Consider the following 19333-nt stretch of genomic DNA (forward strand, 5'->3'; position numbering starts at 1 on the left):
CCACTGTAAGTAGAATTAATTGATGATGCTATTAATTGATGATGCTATTAATTGTCTACCATAACTAATGATGATATGAAATAATTATTCTTCACTTGACTGGTTTGTATTTGCCTATAAATTTATTTATTTGCCACCAAGCAAAGGGCCAGGCAGATAGACACAGCTAAATAACACACAAGCATATAGGGATGGAACAATGGGCGGCCCCCACACTGCAATCAAATGGAAATGTCCCTTTAACTAACAGTTTGAAAAACATAAGGTTATGCTGGAGGCCACAGCAGAAGGAAAATGCTGCCAAAGACAATGTATCTTTAATTGGCCATCCGCCAGGTACCTGAGTCAACAATGTACCACGAACTGCCTGTCTTTAAGCGACAATGTATCCTGCCTGGTAGTTTATTATTATTAATTTTATTTATTTATTTCGTTAATTATTATTATTATTATTTTAAATTATTATTATTTTATTTATTTCTTTACTTATTTAACCAGTAAATATCTTGCTAATCATTGATACACTAATTCTCAATAAATTATTACAATGTAATTAAAGTTACTATAAAGCCGCTATCAATTTACACTAGCTATTGCTACTGGTTAATTAGCACCCTATTGTGTCCAATAAACTGGTCAAATTCGGACTTTATTCAAGCATCTCAAATCAGTTAACATAATATAAAATTAATGTAATCCCCATTTAGTAAAATCTCAAGCCTCTTAAATTAGTCTCTAATCAATTACTGAATATGTTGGTGCAAATCGAATGGCTTGATCAAATTACCTGATTGATATTTTAAATTAGATGTAAATAATATTTTGCAGATATTAATTAGCAAATTGAGACCACTGCTGACCACTAGATATCAGATAGTAAGGAACCTGCCTCCACCAGGGGGGCCTGCTTCAATTAATCTGCAATATATCTGGCAAACTGAATTTCAAGAACTGCTGATACTATCAGCAATTATATTGAAGTGACTCAGTTGCTGTGAGCAATGGGCGGAGACGACTGCAGGTAAAGCAGCCCCGCCCGGAGACAAAGGGGACGCAAGGGGGTGGCAGTAAAGGTGTCACTAGAACAACAAAAGAGAACTGGTTCTGCAGCTAAAGCATAAGCTGCCTTCTGTAAGACCAGGAGGCTATTAATTGCCCAGCTATTCGGTGCTTAAGGGAAAACAAAGCAACCCTGGCCGGTGATCAAAGGACAATGCGAGGGGAAGGGGAGTGGGGGTGTGACTGCGTCTCCCAAGTAAAACAAATGCTGAAAGCAGCTAATATAACAATAAATGCCAGGCAAATAAAATCGAGTTCAACTAAGTAGTTCTTTGGATAGCACGTTCAACTAACAAAGACTTTGGAGTAAGCTGAACAGAATTACCCTGGGGATGCAGCTGCAGTATAGCTGCACACTCTTAAACCAAGCGGGGGGGGGGATTGCAAGTCCGGTGCACAGGAAAAGTTTTAAAACTAAAGGGGATAAAGAAACACCCAGCAATAGCTTTTATTACTATGGGGCAACAGCGGGAGAGAAGCACCAGGCCGACCCAGAAGGGTTTAAGGTAAAGCAATAAGCAGCAAAATGGGACAATAGCAAAATTGGGGCAATGCAGTCTTCTGAAAGAAGTTTGTAAATGGAGCTGCCGCCCCCTGAAAGGGGAGGAAGGGCTCCAAGCCACACCACGGAGCCTGCTAGAGAAGGACACAAAGCCAGCTAGCGAAGGGGGAGGGAGGACAATATCAGCTCAGGAGGGACAAAATTCCAGAGTAGGGAGGGGGGGTAACGAAGGGGGAAGAGGGTGAGTTGAAATAATAATAAGCTGCTGGAAAAGCCCTCACAGGAATTCACAGCAATACTGCAAGCACACAGGCGCACAAACAGAGTATCTCCCCTTAGTTCGCCAGGGCGCTGAGGAACACACGCACACACAAATGCACACCCAGAGTGGCTATCCGCCGGTCGGAGGAGCGCTGAAAAGCCCAAATTAGCCGGCACGGAACCCACTGCCTTTAAGACAAGCTTTAAGAGGACGTAGAGGCAAAGAGGATAGTAGGTAGGCGGATGCAGCTGCAAGCGCACGTGTGCCAAGGCCAAAATAATACAAATAAAAGCAAAGTAACCAGGCAGTGAGGAAAACTGCACTGTGGCAAAACAAAGTCACTAACCCAGAAACATGCACCCAAAAGTAAAGGAGAACTTTAGGCAGTATAGTCGGGAGGCAGAGAACACTAGGAGTAAAGTCTTAAGGGTAGCATAGAATTTCTGGAACTAAATATGCTCAGCAGACAGAAACAATGAGAAAAGCTTTGGAAATAAAATGAGAAAATAAGGAAGAATGAGGGGGAAGCAGTAGGAAAATGCAGGGTACATGCAAAGGGGGTTAGCTTGGACAACAGCAACAACAAGGCGGAACCTCCCTTTTAAAAGTCCTCTTCAAAGTACCGGCTCCACGTGGTCAGCAGCGTCAGCAGCTAGGAAGAAAAGGGGCGAGCAGAGGGCTGCCCCGACCTTATGTGGCCTCTGGAAGGCCCGCCCCTGCCGCCAGCCGATTGGCTGGTGCTGCAGGGGATGCAAATAAGGGAATCCCTTATGTGTGGGCGGGGTCGTGAGCCCGCAACCCCCCCTCCTCCTGAAGTTCGGAATGGGCATTATATGCAATACTATTGCCAATATAAAAGTACAATGAAACAGTTATTAGAAAAAGGATTTAAAAAATTTATATACAGTACTCTCCTTATCTAGTAGTCAGAACATCAGGGCAGAGTCTACCTGAAACAGAACTTTATACTTATCCATTACCATATCCAAAGTAAAAGTACCACGTCCAATTATGGTTTTTAAAATATTAAAAAGCATTTCAGCTATCATAACTCATATTTTAAAAGAAAACAGAGAATGGTGAACGAACCATGTTTACAGTCACTCACCTTGCTATGAAGTTGAGGTAATTCACAAGCCCTGAATAATCAAGAATCCCTGCCTTCTATTCATTTTATCCATTGAGATCAACAGGACTGGACAAAAAAAGAAATTGATGAGTGACCACAAAGGTTCCTAAAAGTTAGAATACAACACCTAAGAATTTCAAATGCTTTACCTATTCTATACCAAAACAGCACCTGCAGAATAGAATTCTAGCACTTTTTCAGCCCTGGAAAAATCAAGGTTTCCCAAAAATTGGGCTAGGGACAGATCCTGATTAGGACAAACTTGACAGGTGGTTGGGGTCACATGTGATTAGGGTATCACATGACTAACAGGTAGGCTGTCCCATCCACCTGTTAAAATCCCTTGCACAGGTATGTAAGTCTCTCTATGCTCTGCCTTTAAATAATCAATACCATTGGTTTAAAAAGGCTGAAAAGCAGGGACTAAATCTTGCTGCCTAGGTTGTGTAGTCCTGTTCCCTACTGGGAACTGGGTATGCCACCAGTGCAGAATTAATCTCTGTTCCCTCCTTCCATCAGTAGTGATGTCAGCTGATAGTGGGTGGGCATGGTCTGGGGGAAATGACCTCACTGGACACCCTGGTGGGCCAAGATTGGCCTGCCGGCTGTAAATTCCACTTTCCTACCCAAAAATATATCAGATAACCTCCATGGGATGCTGAAACTGGGCACCAACAGAGTGAATCTCAGATTCCCAAAGAGATTGACGTGTGCAGGCCATCGAAAGTAGCAATCCTATCCACTGATTTCTAGAAGCAAGACCCATTTGATTCAATGGAACTTAGTTCTGCATAGGCATGTAAAGGATTATGCAGCCAATCACTGCAGAAGTTTGGGAAGCTGTCAGAGAAGGCAAATCTTCTAAAAGCCCAGGATCCAAACTGATGCATCCTCGAAGGCCAAAAAATAAAGTAACTAAATAAATCCCACTGACTAAAGCCTCCCCTGGTACTCAGCGCCTCCTTGGTCCGATGCAGCCTCACCCGCTGCAAGTCCATCTTCCAGCTTGGTCACCCAAACTCCATTTTCTCCACCTCAAACCAGCTGACATATTCTAGGGTCCATTCACCTTCCCCCCTCTGGCCCAGGAGCGGGTCTGCGGGATGACTAAACAAACAAACAAGATCCATGGCGGGCGGGCAGGGGGTCCATCAACGGCGACAGCTAAATGGAGCCTCCACGTTCGGAGGCAGTATACCAGGGGCCAGGGGCCGGGAGCGAGGCGGAGAGAGCTGCTGCCTCCGTGCCCTGCAGACGGGTTGACGGGGGAAGCACCCGGCTGGAAGGGAGCAGGCCCCGGGACCGGCGGACCTTTGGCCTGAGGGGCTCTTGTACGCGTCCCCCCCCCGCCCCTCCTCGCAAACGCCCCCCCGGCTCCCCCTCCTCCGCCCCGGCTGACTCGGGAACCGACCTCGCAGCGGAGGCGGGGAGCGGCGGGGGGCGGGCGGCCTTTCGAAGGGTCCTTCCCGGCTTCTTTCGGCACCGCAGCGGCTCCCGCAGCTCCTGCTGGTCCCGGAAACTGCCGGTAGGAGCCGCGCACGCAGCGCACACACACCGCCCCCGAGCCCCCCCGCCCCAAACCCGGGTGCACCGCCGGCCGGAAGCCGCCCGGTCCTGTTAGGTGTCCGTTCGGGAACGGCGAGCTGCCGCGCGGAAGTTCCGGCCTCAGGGAGTTCCCGCGCCGTTGCCATGGCGACGGCATCCGCTCCTGCGCTGCGGCGCGAAGGAAGAGGTCAGAAAAAGCGGGGCGAGGAGGGGGAGGGATGAGCTGGGAGGGGGGGGGGAAGAGTGCGTGGAAAAACCCATGGGGTTTTAGTCAACTAACTTTTACTCAGAGTAGACCTATGTCGTTAATTGTTAATGGCTCTATTCTGAGTAAAAGAATGCTAAAAACATTCTTGTTCAGGCCTGCCTACCCACATGCTTAGAAAGTTGGGGTGATTTTAATCTCTTAAAACATACAAAAGTTAAAATACAGTACTCAAAAGTATGGTTGTGAATTTTTCCTCAAAATTATTGTTTTATCTCTTTATATTTTTCAGACTCAAGCGGGGTATAAATTTTATGAAATAAAAAAAATGTTGCTTGAATACAAACCCTGTAGTTTTGCTATCAGGCAGGCAGGATAATCTGAGTGTCCAGAATGTTATTTGGTGCTTATATTTTATTTTATTTTTATTTATTTAGCACCAGCCACATACCCATTGGCACATTTACAAAGAACAAACAATGGGACAGGCCTCTGCCTCAAAAGGGACTCAATGTCAAGATATGGGCACAAGGCATGGATAAAATGGGAGAAGACTTCATTTCAGTTAGACTTCCTCACAGTGGGGAACATGCCACAGGCTTCATGGAGAGGTTGGCACTTGGCAATCTTAGCAGAACACAGGAGTAGCCTTTAACAGCTTGGTGCTCCCAAATGTTTTGTACCCCAAATCCCATCATTCCAGGTGATTCCAGGTCACACTGGCTGAGGCTGATCAGGCTTTTGGTCCAACATCTGGAAGGTGCCAAGGTTGGGAGAAGGCTGTTCAAGAGGGATACAAATACCAAAAAAATACACAAAAAACCCCAAATAGATTTGGTACACCTTGAATGAGACTGACATGTACGTGTACTTCATTTCTTAGGGAAAACCCCAAAAAGGAAAAACAGGCCCTGGGTATGGCGCACATGCGTCCCCTGGAATCTTGCACAGCTCAGGGAGAGAGGGGTGACATCTAACAGTATCTTTGAACCAAACTAGAAAGGAGATAAATTACTTGGGCAAAAGGATTATATTTTGAAACTTGTTACAGATAGGTAGCCGTGTTGGTCTGCCATAGTCAAAATAAAAAAATTCCTTCCAGTAGCACCTTAAAGACCAACTAAGTTAGTTCTTGGTATGAGCTTTCGTGTGCATGCACACGATATCTGAAGAAGTGTGCATGCACACGAAAGCTCATACCAAGAACTAACTTAGTTGGTCTTTAAGGTGCTACTGGAAGGATTTTTTTTATTTTGAAACTTTTTACAGATTTTGTGGAATACAGAGAACATTAGATGTTCATATTGGGTAAGTTCCACCCAATTGTTTATGAGCAACAGGAGATAATATTTTGATATCTTCCCTTTTTATCTGACTTCTTCAAACACATGTTGTTATGCCAGTAGTGTAATCAAATATTCGTGGGTCACATTTTGAGAAAGTTATGTTGGAACTTTGTAATCCTATGTGCACTAACTGAACTCAGTGGGACTTTCTTCTAGATAAACATGCACAGATTCACACTGTGAGTGTAGTAATTCTGGTGATACAAGGTTTTTCAGAAGTAGTTTTTCTGCATTCTTTCTTACTCCCAGGAGTCACAGGAAAACCTAGTAGTGGACATGAAAGATGGGAATCATATTAGTTTTCAGCCACAAATCTGGATGGAAAATGTGTGACTAGAATGAGGAAAAGTAAAAATGTGATCCTGGGTGGGTGAGCTGATAGCTGTTAGGATGGATTTCTTTCTTATTATCTTTCTTCCAACATCCCCTAGTCAAAAGGAAAGGATACTTAAGAGACCTAACAACCTTTTGATTTGTCCTTGACCCAATAGTATGAATTTCCTGCAAACAAAAATTAGGTTCCATTTTGTTCCTTTTCAGGCTTATTCCAGGAAAATGGAATCAACAGAGGCGATAGTAGACTCGGCAAACAAAAGTGAGCATGAGAACTTGGGGCCTCAAGAGGAACCAACGCCTCTCAATCCTCTCCTGAGAGCTTGTCTCACTGGTGACACAGAGGGAGTACAACAGATTTTTGAGGACCTGGAAGATCCTGATCATGAAAAAGCCAATCAGCTTTTAATGGAAAAGGATATTGTGGGCAGAGGCCTGCTGTATGCAACCTGTATGGCTGGGCAGAGCGACGTTATCCGGACACTGGCAAGATATGGGGTTGATCTGAAGGATAAGACGGCCCGAGGTACATAACTGACCAGTTATGCAAAAAATGTACTCCACAATTTTTTTACTAGTTTGCCTGCTCATACTTTTTTCTCTGTAGTTGGGGAAAAAAAGCCCTCTCTACCTGGTTGTCTGAGGGTGATCCTTCCTCTCTGCAGAACACCATGCAAGCAGTTCATAACAAGTCTGTTTTTCCTTAAAATGCCCTAAAAGGCATTATCAGAACATAACAGTTTTCACCTGGAATACATTGGACAGATGTACCTATATTTATTATTTACAAAATTTGCACCATCTGTTTAGCAGGCAAAAGTTGGGTTTTCTTTTAAAATCTATAATATTATTGACAGGACAATGGGAAACATTTTTTAAGAGATCACTAAGAACAGACTACAATTTAAAAAAGGATGTATTGTATCTTGAGCACAAAATCCCTTTTGTACCAGAACCTTAAGTAGACACTAGTTGCTTGTCTGTTTGTAAATGAATGCTGATAACCTGCTTTTAAAAATAATAATAAATGAATGGTTTGAATCTTAAGATTGAGATGCTAAAGGTACATTCTGGTTAAAATATAGGTTTCCAAGTAGCTGGTTATGTTTGGTTGTTTTGTGAATGAAGAGAGAGAGAGAGAGAGAGAGAGAGAGAGAGAGAGAGAGAGAGAGAGAGAATGTTATAAACGGGTATTCTATATACAACTACACATTCTAATTTGGCTCACTCTCTCAGGTTATACACTCCTCCACTGTGCTGCAGCCTGGGGACAACTAGAGACTTTGAAAACTCTTATAGAACTGGAAGCTGACATTTATGCAACCACCTGCCGGGGTGAAAAGGCTAGAGATATTGCCTGCCGATATGAGCAGACAGAATGTGTTGAATTCTTGGATTGGGCAGGTAAGAGCGGTAACACCTAAGCTTCTTTGAGATGTGGATCTGATCTTACTCATGATAAGACCATAATTCTAGACAGGTGTAAATGAATATGATTTGAACTGCATGAAGATCCTTTGGACTGATTCAGTGCTGGATTTTGGTCAGAGAAACGTAGCTTTGCCTCTCATCTCGGTCACCAAGATTGGGTGGCATCCTGGTCTCCAAGCCTTAGATCCCCATCCATACAACAATGCTCTCAGTCTTGTTTTTCAACTACCCTGTCTGGTTTGGTGCCCAACTGCCACCTAGTGATCTTCCTTCAGTGAGATCAGGTCTGCAAAAATTCACAGTGAGCCTAGAAAGGCAGCTCCTAACAATGCATTCTGTTATGCTTCTTCTCACTACAGGCTCATCACCTATTATTTGAAGAATAGCATAAAAGACACTTAAACAAATAAAATTTGCTGTCAAATATCAGTCAGTTGTAACCAAAGAAAACAGTGTCATTCTTGCACACAGTCTCATAGTGGTTTACAGTAATCCCTCATCGTACGTAGGGGTTTGGTTCCAAAAATTGCACATATAAGCAAAAATTGTGTATAATCAAATCCTTGGAACTGCTCCGCAGCTAATGAGTGAAGGGGAGAGAAAGAGCATCTCCAGTATCACCAGAGCCAGTCAGCTGAGTGCGCCAATGGTGGACAGCATTGTTATGGCGGCCCCTGCATTGCGGTGACCAGTGCAACCAAACCAGTCACACTACCTTCAAACTGCCTCAGACCTTTCCCAGCAAGCAACTTTAGAAGGCTAGTGGTGCTTGTGCAAGATCTTACAGGAACTCAGACTGTCCCACAAAATCTTGCAGGAGTATCCCAGAACCTTCCAGAGCCAGCATGCTGCACAGGCCTTGCCCAGCAAGCAAGGTGAAGAACTTAAAAGCTCTTTATGTGTTGGGCAGCCCTGATTGGACCCAGCATGAAAAGAGCTTTTAAGCTCCCTGCCTTGACTTGTACAATTTCAACCATCCCACCTTCAAGCCATGTTTGATTGAAATCATGCAAGTCAAATGCGCTTGAACTATCATGGCCTCGTGACCAGCCTTGAATGTACCATGATCAGCAGGCGCTTCTGAAAACGAGTGCCAACACAGTGCAAGTTACTGTGTCCAACTTTTTAACTGACCTCTGTTCCTATGCCTTTAATAGCAGCTTCATCTGCAGATATTAGTATGTGATAATGCTTAACTGTATACTGTAAAACACTTTAATTGCTGGTTTTCATAGAAAAAGAAAAGTCAGAAGATGAGACACTAAACTGATTTTTTCTCTAGGATGCTAGGTATCCTAAAAGCAAGAAAGCTGTGTATAAAAAGCTCCATGGTCTTTATCAGGGCATAGCTAGTCTGGTGCTGGTATGCATGGGAGAGGTTTTATGGTGCAGCAGCATTTAAGCACGTTACACCATATATCTGATGTTGTTGTAACAAGCACCCATTTCCAAGACACAGTCCTATGCCAAAATGTTGGCAGCCTGGACAGGCCTTTGTTGGTTAAAAGTGTGGGTGCCTGAGTGTTTCTGTGTCTTTCCGAGAGTACTGTGGCATTTGTATTGTTTCGAAGGCACTTGGGTGGCAATGTCTTGCTGTTGCCATCCTTCCATTGGCTTCCACCACGCCTGGTTGCAGAGGGGGAAGTGTCCTGCAGCAGTGCTGTAATGGACACTAGCAGTGGTGTGCGATGAAATTTTTTGTAGGGGAACAGTTAGGGCCAGAGGCAGCAGCTTGCCAGGGCAGTTGGGGGGAGGGGGCTGGTGTCATGCCCGTGAGCATCGTGCCTCCTTCCCTAAGCTGGGCAGAAGCTTCCTGGGCTTTGGGAAGGAGGCACCAGGCCTCTGACAGGATGTGGAGCTCTGCTGCCTCCTTCCTAAAGCTAGGCAGACTTTGGGAAGGTGGCAGGAGGGCTCTTGGACCCGTAGGAGCATTGCGCCTCTCTTCCTAAGCCAGGCAGAAGCTTCCCGGGCTTTGGGAAGCAGGCACTAGGGAAACATTTAGGGGATTAGCCTAGTCTCCCTAGTCCAATGACTGCACATCACTGGACACGAGTGGCGTGCCTATTAGTAGTGCAACAGTCTGAGCTTTTTCAATGCATTTAATTTCTTATTTTTATGTTATTCTGTACTGGGGCTCATTAGAAGGGAGGGGGCTCCTCCTCTTCCCCTTCCCTGTAATTTCTATGAGTATATTTGCATAGTACAGGTCAGATGGCTATCTCTGATATATGTATGAAAACTAGCCACCTGATCTGCACTTGATGGGTCCACCTCAGATGCCAAAGTGTCTTGGGTCCAAAATGGCACCTCCTACCCCACCAGGGAAGATCTGCATGAGACCTACAGGTATAGGGCAGTATACAAATTTAATTAATGAATGAAGGAGAAGAAGAAACAAGGGTGAAGAAAGATAAACATCAATATTTATTATGGTTTTCGAACAGTTCCGGAAGTCGAACGGACTCCTGGAACGCATTCTGTTTGAGAACCAAGGTATGACTGTATGTGTATTTTAAAATGTGAATAGTCACATAACACTTTTTAAAAATATTACTGATTTTAAATATAGATTTTACATTTTAATGCAAAACAAATATCCCCCTACCCTTCCTCCTACTCAGTTCCTGCCAATGTTTGACTTGAATGCTAAAACAATTTACTTTGCTTAAAACTATCTGTACTACCAGCCTAGTTCCTTAAAAAAAACTTTCTTTATTTGGAATCAGACAGCGGGGTGGGTGCCTGAATGTTTTTACAAACCCAAGGATCATGTTCTCCTGGCTGGACATTCAGAGTACTATACAGGCCAGTGTATAGTTTACAATGGAACATAGGTGTGAGTCCTAGTGATTCAGACCAAAGGCCTGTCTAGTCCAACGGTGGCTAGCCATTGTAGAATGGGCATACCTAGACATTGGTGAAGTGGCACCCACCAAGGCGGCAATCCCAGTGGGGAGTGAAAATCGTGCCACAGGTGAGTGTGCGCACAGGCAGAAAGGGCCTGTGAATCCACCTTTTCTCCTTCCAGCTTTAGCTGTGCCCAACTTGGCTGGAGCCATAGCCAAGGCTTCCCTATGGATCATCGCTCTCACCAACTCCCTGCCTCAGGCAGCAGGAGGAGCAGGCATTTGTCTTCAGCATGGCCGTCTTTGCAGTAATAGTGGCCCCCAACACATTACAGTTGGGGCATGAGGGGAGGAGGAAGAGGCGAAAGAAGGAAATCTGAGGAACTTGCCCTGCTGAAGTGAAAGGGTGATGGAGCCGTGAGGGAGGTGGGAAAGCTGGGTTGCTCTTTGCCCCTAGTAGAGATGGACAGACCAATAATAATACTTTATTATTTGTGCCCCAGCCGTTCTGGGCTGTTTCCAACGTACAGTGGTGCCCCGCAAGACGAATGCCTCGCAAGACGGAAAACTCGCTAGACGAAAGAGATTTCCGTTTTGGAGGTGCTTCGCAAAACGAATTTCCTATGGGCTTGCTTTGCAAGACGACAATGTCTTGCGAGTTCCTGCTGGTTTTTTCCCCTTTCCCCCCCTTTTTCTAAGCCGCTAAGCCGCTTATCAGCTGATCTGATCAGCAGATAAGCCGCTAAAAGCTGCTAAAAGCCGCTAATAGCGCCAATCCATCAATGGGCTTGCTTCGCAAGACGAAAAAACCGCTAGACGAAGAGAATCACAGAACGGATTCTTTTCGTCTTGTGAGGCACCACTGTATATAAAAACATAATAAAACTTTAAACCTTAAAAAGCTTCCCTATACAGGCTGCCTTTAGGTGTTTTCTAAAGGTTATAGTGTTACTCATCTCCTTGACTTCTGATGGGAGGACGTTCCACAGGGCAGGCACCACTACTGAGAAGCTCCTCTGGCCGGATCACTTCTCGCAGTGAGGGAACTGCCAGAAGCCCCTTGGTGTGTGACAGGGCTCTCTGGCACTGCTTGCAACACCTGGGAAAATGGATCCTCTCCCCCCTCCAACCCCCATGTGCAGTGGCTGGCTTTGGCTTAAAGCAGTGCCCTTTGCAATGCCAATATTTGGTGCCCCTAATAGTGCAACCGTGTATATGCCTGCTCAGAAGTAAGTCTCTTTTGAATTCAGTGAGACACTTCCTAGGCCAGGAGCTCTGTCTCGCTCACCCCATAGTCAATTTGTTTGTTGGCTTCCACAGTTTCTCCCAGCTTTGCAGGCACCAATACAGCTCTTTGCAAAGGGCACAAGGGAGCCTAGGTATGCCTCTGAGAACGGGAGAAAGGTCAAGGTCAAGAAATTGCTCCATTGTGATGAGGTCATGAAGCTACCTTGTTAATTATAGTATCATGCCCACCTGAAGACATGACTGAACAGGGGATACCTCAAATCTAAATAGTTAAATTGAGTTGAAAACCAGCTGTGGTCCACACATTTAACAGTGAGGGGAACACAGCAAGGCACATTCACTGGTGAGGATTCCATGTTTAGTTCTTAGCTGAGTCAGGATGATGTTCTACATGGTGTTTGTGGGATACATTTGATTGCATTTACTGTATTTGATTTGGTTTGGTTTGTGTTCTGCGTTGCGTTGGCTTCCCAGGAAGAGTTTGTGTGGATTGGGATGGCATACACACACACTGCAACGATGAGTACTCTTCTATATCATTTCTGTAGGGAGTGTGCATGGCAGCCTCAGTGACTAAAGGGAAGAGATGTTCCTCAACAAGGGCTGCAAAAAGTGTTATTGCTGACTGACCATGCAATGGGTGGCAGGCACAGCTGTTCCAAGGAAAGGGAGGGACGTTGAAGAGGAAACCAAATATATCAGACCAGGTTTTGCTTGGTTGCTGAGGGATATTTTCATGCCCTGATGTCTTACACTGTTCTGTCAGGTGAGTTCAAGCTCACGTAAACTTGAGCCTCTGTCATTGCATCTCTTGTCCACCCTCTACTTTCCTTGGAGTCACCTGCCTGTTTGCCTGCTTTTTAGGTTTCATGCATTATGACCCTTTTTGCCTTTTGTTCCTGAGCAGAGGCTATATCAGGATAGCAATGGAAGGGAAATCCTTTTTGTTTGCTGCTGCCATAGAAATGCTACCTTAGTGGTAAGGCTAGCTATGAAATATATTGAGGAGGGCTGGTATTTAATTGCTAACTTAGTATTTTTGTTACCAGTGAAAAAGGAATCTTCTGACAGACAAATGCAGCATTGTTTATCCTAATTGTGCAAAACTGAACTTGCTTAATACAGCAGGGTCATATGGAAGAATCACAGCATATCAGATACAGGCTTTAATTTTTGGGTAGATTTTTTTTAAAATAAATGTTTAATAGCCTTTCATTTGGGCCTCTTTCACCTCAATCATCCACAAGATTCTTCATTAAATTCTTCTCAAAAAGGTTGATCAAGCATGTTGAGATTTTTGCCGTTTATTGTGTTACCCTGTTGACTTAAGAGTATGATTGGAAAGATTGTGAAAGGAAGAGCTGAACATAGCAGGGAAGAACCTGGGTTTCATGCATTCATGCATTATGTGTCTCCACTGGAGCTGTGGTTGTGGGGACAAATTGGGAAGAACTGTTCGTCTTCATCAAATTCATCTGCTTTGCTCTTTTTGCTTAATTTGCGATATTTGACTTCTTTCTTGTAACGGTGAGCAACATGCTTCATGTATTTCATCATCTTGGAGGTGTTGGCCACCAGCCTGTAGAGCATTTTGTCCATGTTGTGGGTGTATTCATCATTCACTTTGGTAGCAACTGGAAGTGCAGGTGCTTGGACAATTGTCCTACAGGGCTGAGAAAAATGGAAAAACAGGGAGTAATACTTTGCATTGAAAGCAATTTACAAGTTAAATAGTGTTGCCATCTCTTTCACTGACTCTATTATGCCTTTTAAGAGGAATTTGATGTCTGAAATCCCTGTACTCCTGGTCTTAGATTGCTGTCCTGGATTTGACCCTGTGGCATAAAAAACAACATCTCCTACTCCTTCCCTTTGGCTTTATGGTAGTACAGTGCTACCTCTGGTTACGTACTTAATTCGTTCCAGAGGTCCATTCTTAACCTGAAACTGTTCTTAACCTGAAGCACCACTTTAGCTAATGGGGCCTCCCACTGCTGCTACAGCGCCGGAGCATGATTTCTGTTCTTAGCCTGAAGCAAAGTTCTTAACCTGAAGTAATATTTCTGGGTTAGCGGAGTCTGTAACCTGAAGCGTATGTAACCCGAGGTACCACTGTATGCTCATTGGTCTTCTATCTGCTGTTCTGTGAAAGCTGAGCTTATTAGATAGCGAGATCACTTGATTCTTTAACATATAAGTAGGTATAAGTAGGTAAAAGTATAAATTAGGCACATATTTAGCCAGTTCACTGTAGAGTCCCAGGTGGTTCAGTTGTTCAAAATTTAGTTTTTTGTGTACAAAGTACACATTGGACATATCTACACACCAGACTATACATGGTTTTGTCCTTGCAAAGAATTAGTGAAATCACAGTTCTGAGAGTGCTAAGGATCTCTCACAGAATTGTCAGCTCATACTACAACTTCCAGGGTTCTGTAGAGGAAATTGATGTTAAATAAAACCAGTAGATTTATAGTGTGGCTGTGCTCACCTTGTCCTGACACGTGTTACTTAGAAAGTACTTCTGACTGGGATCAGCATTAAGACTCATGGTTTGTTTTTTTACATATATTTTTCTATTAAATTGGAATCTGAGTTAAAGGTCAGAAATTAAAGCTAGGGAGCCAGACAATGTGCTAATTGAGAATATCTTACCATTGTGGGTTTCGCCAGTGTCAATTTCAGTTTCAGTTTGGTAAACAGGTAGTGGACAGCTAAACCACACACTATGAGGAATGCTACTTTACAACCAGCATACACAACTTCTAGAGACTCTTTGGATAGTCCTAAGCCAGTAAAACAATGGCATACTTGACACATTGAATCACGAAAACAGTTAGATTGCTGTTTAGTCGCCAGTAGTTCCAGATCCTGTGGAGTCATTTCCCAAGCAACTCTTGTCCAAGCTGGTCGTTCACAAAAGCCAATAACATCTTGAAACAATAAGACTGTCCAAAGGAGAGAAACCTGACAAGGACCTTGAGAAAACATTCTGTGAAATTTTCAGCAAGAAATGTCTTCTGCTAATTGATGTTCCCTGTGTAGGAATAGTAGCAAATAACTGTTTAAGTTCATATTCATTGTCTAAAAAAAGATTTAAATAAATCAAATAAATCCTTCCATCATGACCAAGCTCTCAGCCTGAGCACTGGAGAGATTTGAATGTAGGCAATATAATCAACCCATCAGCTGGGGAAGGGTTCTGTGATGTCATAAAGGGGGATCCTGATCTTTATACATGAAAGCTTCTATGATGTCATTATGATTGCAAGATTTTTCTCAGTAGCACTTTTCTCAGTGCAAAGTATGGAGAGTTTATAAAACTGGGAATTTTCAAAAGCTTACTTTATATTTGTCAGATAATTCAGGGGGACATGGGTGGCGCTGTGGTCTGAGCCTCTTGGGCTTGCTGATTGGAAGGTTGGCAGTTTGAATGTGTGTGATGGAGTGAGCTCCCACTGCTCTGTCCCAGCTTCTGCCAACCTAGAAGTTCGAAAGTAGATAAATAGGTATTGCTGTGGCAGGAAGGGAAATGGCGTTTCCATGCACTCTGGCACTCATCATGGTGTCCCTCCCAATTTTATCCTCAGAACAACCCTTGAGGCAGGCTAAGCTGAGAGATGGTGAATGGTCTAAGGCAGAGCTGGTCTGTCCATGAGGCAGACAGAGGCGGAGAAGTGAGGAGAAGGGGCTGCAGTGGCTTCTGGCGAGATTACATAAGAGTCTCTGGAGGCCTCTGCACCCTCTTGCAAGACCTCACTGCAACCACAACTGTGCACCCCTGGTGAGCAAGGCTTTGGCAGGGGCAGCAAGGGGATGTGGATGGCACACGTGCAGGGTGGCACCTTCCCATTTTGCCTCAGGCGGCAAACCAGATAGGCCACCCCTGGACTAAGGTCACCCAGAAAACTCCATGACGCAATGGGTATTTGAACCCTGCTCTCCTAGGTGTCAGTCTGATACTCCAAACACAAGGCCACCACACTTGCAGTCCCACGGAAGACACAGGCAGTTCAGGAAAGCCCCATTCCTTCACACGTATCCCCAAGGGGTCTATCATACAAGAATTTGGCTGTTGCGTGGCTATTCCCTCCCCCCCCCACAGGTGGAATAAATAAAGACAACGGACACAGAAATTTAGGTTAATGGGCGTAAATGGCCACAACTTTATTGATTACAGGTAAGAAGGGTATTGGCTTTAGGCATTGGCCCCTAACCGACTATCCGGTCTAACCGGGAAGGGTTAAACACCAACAGGGGGAGCCACCCGAGATGCGTATCCCTAGGCGCTCCCCGAGGGGTTACCGCTCGGGGGCGCGCTTTAGGCCCTAGCCTCCGTAGGTTTCGGACGAGGCGTCGCCCCTCGGAGTCCTTTAACGAACTACCCTTCAAGCATTGGGGGAGGTGATGGCGTTCCTCCCCCCCAACCTCATTTGCATAACAATACCCCGGCCAATGCCTACCGCCAAAACCGAGGGAGTTGTGACGAATTGCTACGAGGTAGGCGAAAAAACCAAGTGGCTCCGAAAACCAGCCAATTAGCCAAATGGAAAAACTCCTACCAGGCCCCTTGCGCCGACCAGCCGAAGCCCATAGCAAGGTCAGTGGCAAAACCTAAAGGGCGGGTGGGTGGGAAACCGCGTCAGCAGCTAGGAAGAAAAGGGGCGAGCAGAGGGCTGCCCCGACCTTATGTGGCCTCTGGAAGGCCCGCCCCTGCCGCCAGCCGATTGGCTGGTGCTGCAGGGGATGCAAATAAGGGAATCCCTTATGTGTGGGCGGGGTCGTGAGCCCGCAACCCCCCCTCCTCCTGAAGTTCGGAATGGGCATTGCGTGGCTATTCCCTCCCCCCCCACAGGTGGAATAAATAAAGACAACGGACACAGAAATTTAGGTTAATGGGCGTAAATGGCCACAACTTTATTGATTACAGGTAAGAAGGGTATTGGCTTTAGGCATTGGCCCCTAACCGACTATCCGGTCTAACCGGGAAGGGTTAAACACCAACAGGGGGAGCCACCCGAGATGCGTATCCCTAGGCGCTCCCCGAGGGGTTACCGCTCGGGGGCGCGCTTTAGGCCCTAGCCTCCGTAGGTTTCGGACGAGGCGTCGCCCCTCGGAGTCCTTTAACGAACTACCCTTCAAGCATTGGGGGAGGTGATGGCGTTCCTCCCCCCCAACCTCATTTGCATAACAATACCCCGGCCAATGCCTACCGCCACCCGAGCCGTAAGCCGGCTCGCCGCCAATACCCTCAAACCTGTAACCAATCCCTAACGCCTTGAAAAATATCTGCCAACCAAATATCATTGCCAGCATCAGATAGATGCACACCATCCCAGCGATAAAGCATTTCCTTGTCAAACCGTATGCATGGGTGCTGGATGACCCGTCCGCCCAACGCAGCCACTCTACGTGCCACCGCGCGCTCCACAATCCTCCTTGCCTTATTCACGGCCACGGGTTTCTCCGCGTCCCGCCAACATCGCCTTTCCAGCAAAGATGACCAAATTATTGCAATGTTTTCATGGGATGCCCCTCAACAACTCCAAGTCATTGATAATGTTCCACATCAAGTCCACCCCTTTTCTATAAGGCAGGTCATTCTCGCCCAGCTGGATGACCAGGGCACTGGGTGGGCCCTCGGCAGCGATTTTCCTGGATACGGCTGGGAAAAACTCTTCCCAACGCATGCCCCTCCTAGTGATCCATGATACTTTGACCCTGCTGGGTAGTCGTAGCTCAGCATCCCAGCCCCTGTGTTCTGCGCGCCGTTTTGCCCAATATACGATGCTGTGGCCGATAACCCACAATCGAACCACATCAGTACCTGAAATGAGAGAATCGGAGAACCGGATCAAGAGGAATGCCAGGGGGGGGAGTGAGGGGAATTTAGACGGGCTTCCGGATATAACCCCGGTATGCGTTAGATTTCCAACGCCCCATGTCCATAATTCTTTCAGCCGGTAAACCGTATGGTCACCGCCCCGATGCGAAAGGAGTGCGCAGCATACTCCTCTTGGATTGATGACAGTCTGATGACAGATTCAAGACATCCTGCCATAGAGATACCCCATTGTAGATCTCCAGACAAGTCGTCCACACCTCCAGATCTGCCTTGACTGACCTGGGGAGGCGGACCCTGTTGTGCGGGTGTCTAAGACCACTGACAGCCTGGCTAGGCGGGCACGTGCATTGGAGTGGACCTGGAAATCAGAGGCCAAATTAAGGATTTCCAGCCATAGGGAGACTCCGTTGTAGTGTTCCAGAAATCTGATCCCCATCTCAAAATCCGCCTTGACTGACTTGATAAGTCTTACTCTATGGTGCGGGTGCTTGAGGCCCGCTGACAACCTGGCTAAGCGGGAGCGAAATGGGCGGCCTGGTGAAACTACTCTACATGCGAAGTTGAAATGATCTAGCAAGGACTAGGCCCCTCTAAGAGCGACTTTATTATTATTATTATTATTATTATTATTATTATTATTATTATTATTATTTTGTGAAGGGTTTGACAAATAGTTTCGTTAAGGGCAACTATTTCCCCCACTGGCAGGCGGGCGGATTGAGCTGCTGCGTCAAGCTCTATACCCAGGCAAGTAAGATGCGTTGAGGGTCTGCCTTATCTGCTGTGAGGGGAACTCCCAGCTCCTGGGCCAAAGCTGAGAAGACCTCCAGAAGGGAGGCACATTCGCCAGTATTGGGTTTCCCAATGAGTAGAAAGTCACCGAGGTATCAGTTTGTACCTTGAGTGTAAACAAAACTCAAGCAGAGCCACACAAAAAGAAAACTTAGATAGTGCTGTGATAAGGTGCTGTTGAGACTACATCTTGCAAAACATCCTGTCTTTAGCTGATCTTATTCATGGTGCTTCAGAGAGACCAGAGGGCATCCCTAAGAGCATATTGGGAGGGAAAGTCCTTAACAGCAGGGCAAAATGTATTAACATAGAAACCATCATTCCTAGAACTGTGTCCTGAACCAGCGAGGTTCCTTGCTCCCCCGTGTATCTATGTTTTCAAAATGAACTGCTTCCCCTCTGCTTGACCATTACTCCTAACACAGGAAGGATATGGAGCAAAGTCTGGCCGAGCCGGCTGCAGAACAACCAATCGGCATAGCCTTGACAATGTAATATTTCCCTTGAAATTTGAATCCCAGCAAATGAGAGTCATTGGGATGAACTGGCAATAGACAGAAGGCTGACTATGTCACATTTTGCCAAGAGTGCCTCGTAACCAAAATTCCGGATAAGTCTTAGTGCCCGATCGAAGAATTCATTCGGAGAGGAGGGAGCTGGGGGGGGCACCCGGATATGAACCAGGGACCTCTTGATGTGCAGTCAAATGCTCTACCACTGAGCTATACCCCCTTATTGTTGTTGTTATCATTCTATTATTATTTATCTGATATTTATTTATTTATCTATT

The 19333-nt window shown here is 45.6% G+C and overlaps 3 protein-coding genes across 5 annotated transcripts in view; 1 reads left to right on the forward strand and 2 right to left on the reverse strand.

Moving 5' to 3' along the window:
- The window catches only part of LOC308587859 (uncharacterized protein), a 23831-nt gene extending 19290 nt beyond the window's left edge, over window positions 1-4541 (reverse strand). Inside the window, exons 1-2 of the transcript XR_014008549.1 lie at window positions 4364-4541; window positions 2932-3018 (exon numbers count right to left, since the gene is read on the reverse strand). The gene's annotated coding sequence lies outside the window, so the exon portion shown is untranslated. The remainder of the gene's footprint in view (window positions 1-2931; window positions 3019-4363) is intronic.
- On the forward strand, window positions 3053-12898 carry LOC308587855 (ankyrin repeat domain-containing protein 45-like). 3 transcript variants are annotated; one of them, XM_081195737.1, is made up of 4 exons: window positions 3053-3863; window positions 6589-6907; window positions 7618-7785; window positions 12455-12612. In XM_081195737.1, the coding sequence occupies exons 1-4, from the start codon at window positions 3762-3764 to the stop codon at window positions 12481-12483; spliced, it is 618 nt and encodes a 205-aa protein (XP_081051863.1). In that variant the 5' UTR covers window positions 3053-3761; the 3' UTR covers window positions 12484-12612. The 3 variants fall into 3 exon arrangements, with proteins under 3 accessions (XP_081051863.1, XP_081051864.1, XP_081051865.1); XM_081195738.1 differs by lacking the exon at window positions 12455-12612 and adding an exon at window positions 8172-8267 and having other exon boundaries at window positions 3055-3863; XM_081195739.1 differs by lacking the exons at window positions 3053-3863; window positions 12455-12612 and adding exons at window positions 5976-6227; window positions 12771-12898.
- Window positions 12899-13059: 161 nt separating this feature from the next.
- LOC308587858 (uncharacterized protein) lies at window positions 13060-15069 on the reverse strand. The gene is made up of 2 exons (XM_081195742.1): window positions 14562-15069; window positions 13060-13577 (listed from the first exon to the last, which is right to left on the reverse strand). Exons 1-2 carry the CDS (start codon window positions 14895-14897, stop codon window positions 13311-13313), a joined length of 603 nt encoding a protein of 200 aa, XP_081051868.1. The 5' UTR covers window positions 14898-15069; the 3' UTR covers window positions 13060-13310.
- Window positions 15070-19333: the final 4264 nt, after the last annotated feature.

The sequence above is a fragment of the Podarcis bocagei genome, assembly GCF_964188305.1.
Source record: "Podarcis bocagei genome assembly, chromosome: 5".
Lineage (NCBI taxonomy): Eukaryota > Metazoa > Chordata > Lepidosauria > Squamata > Lacertidae > Podarcis > Podarcis bocagei.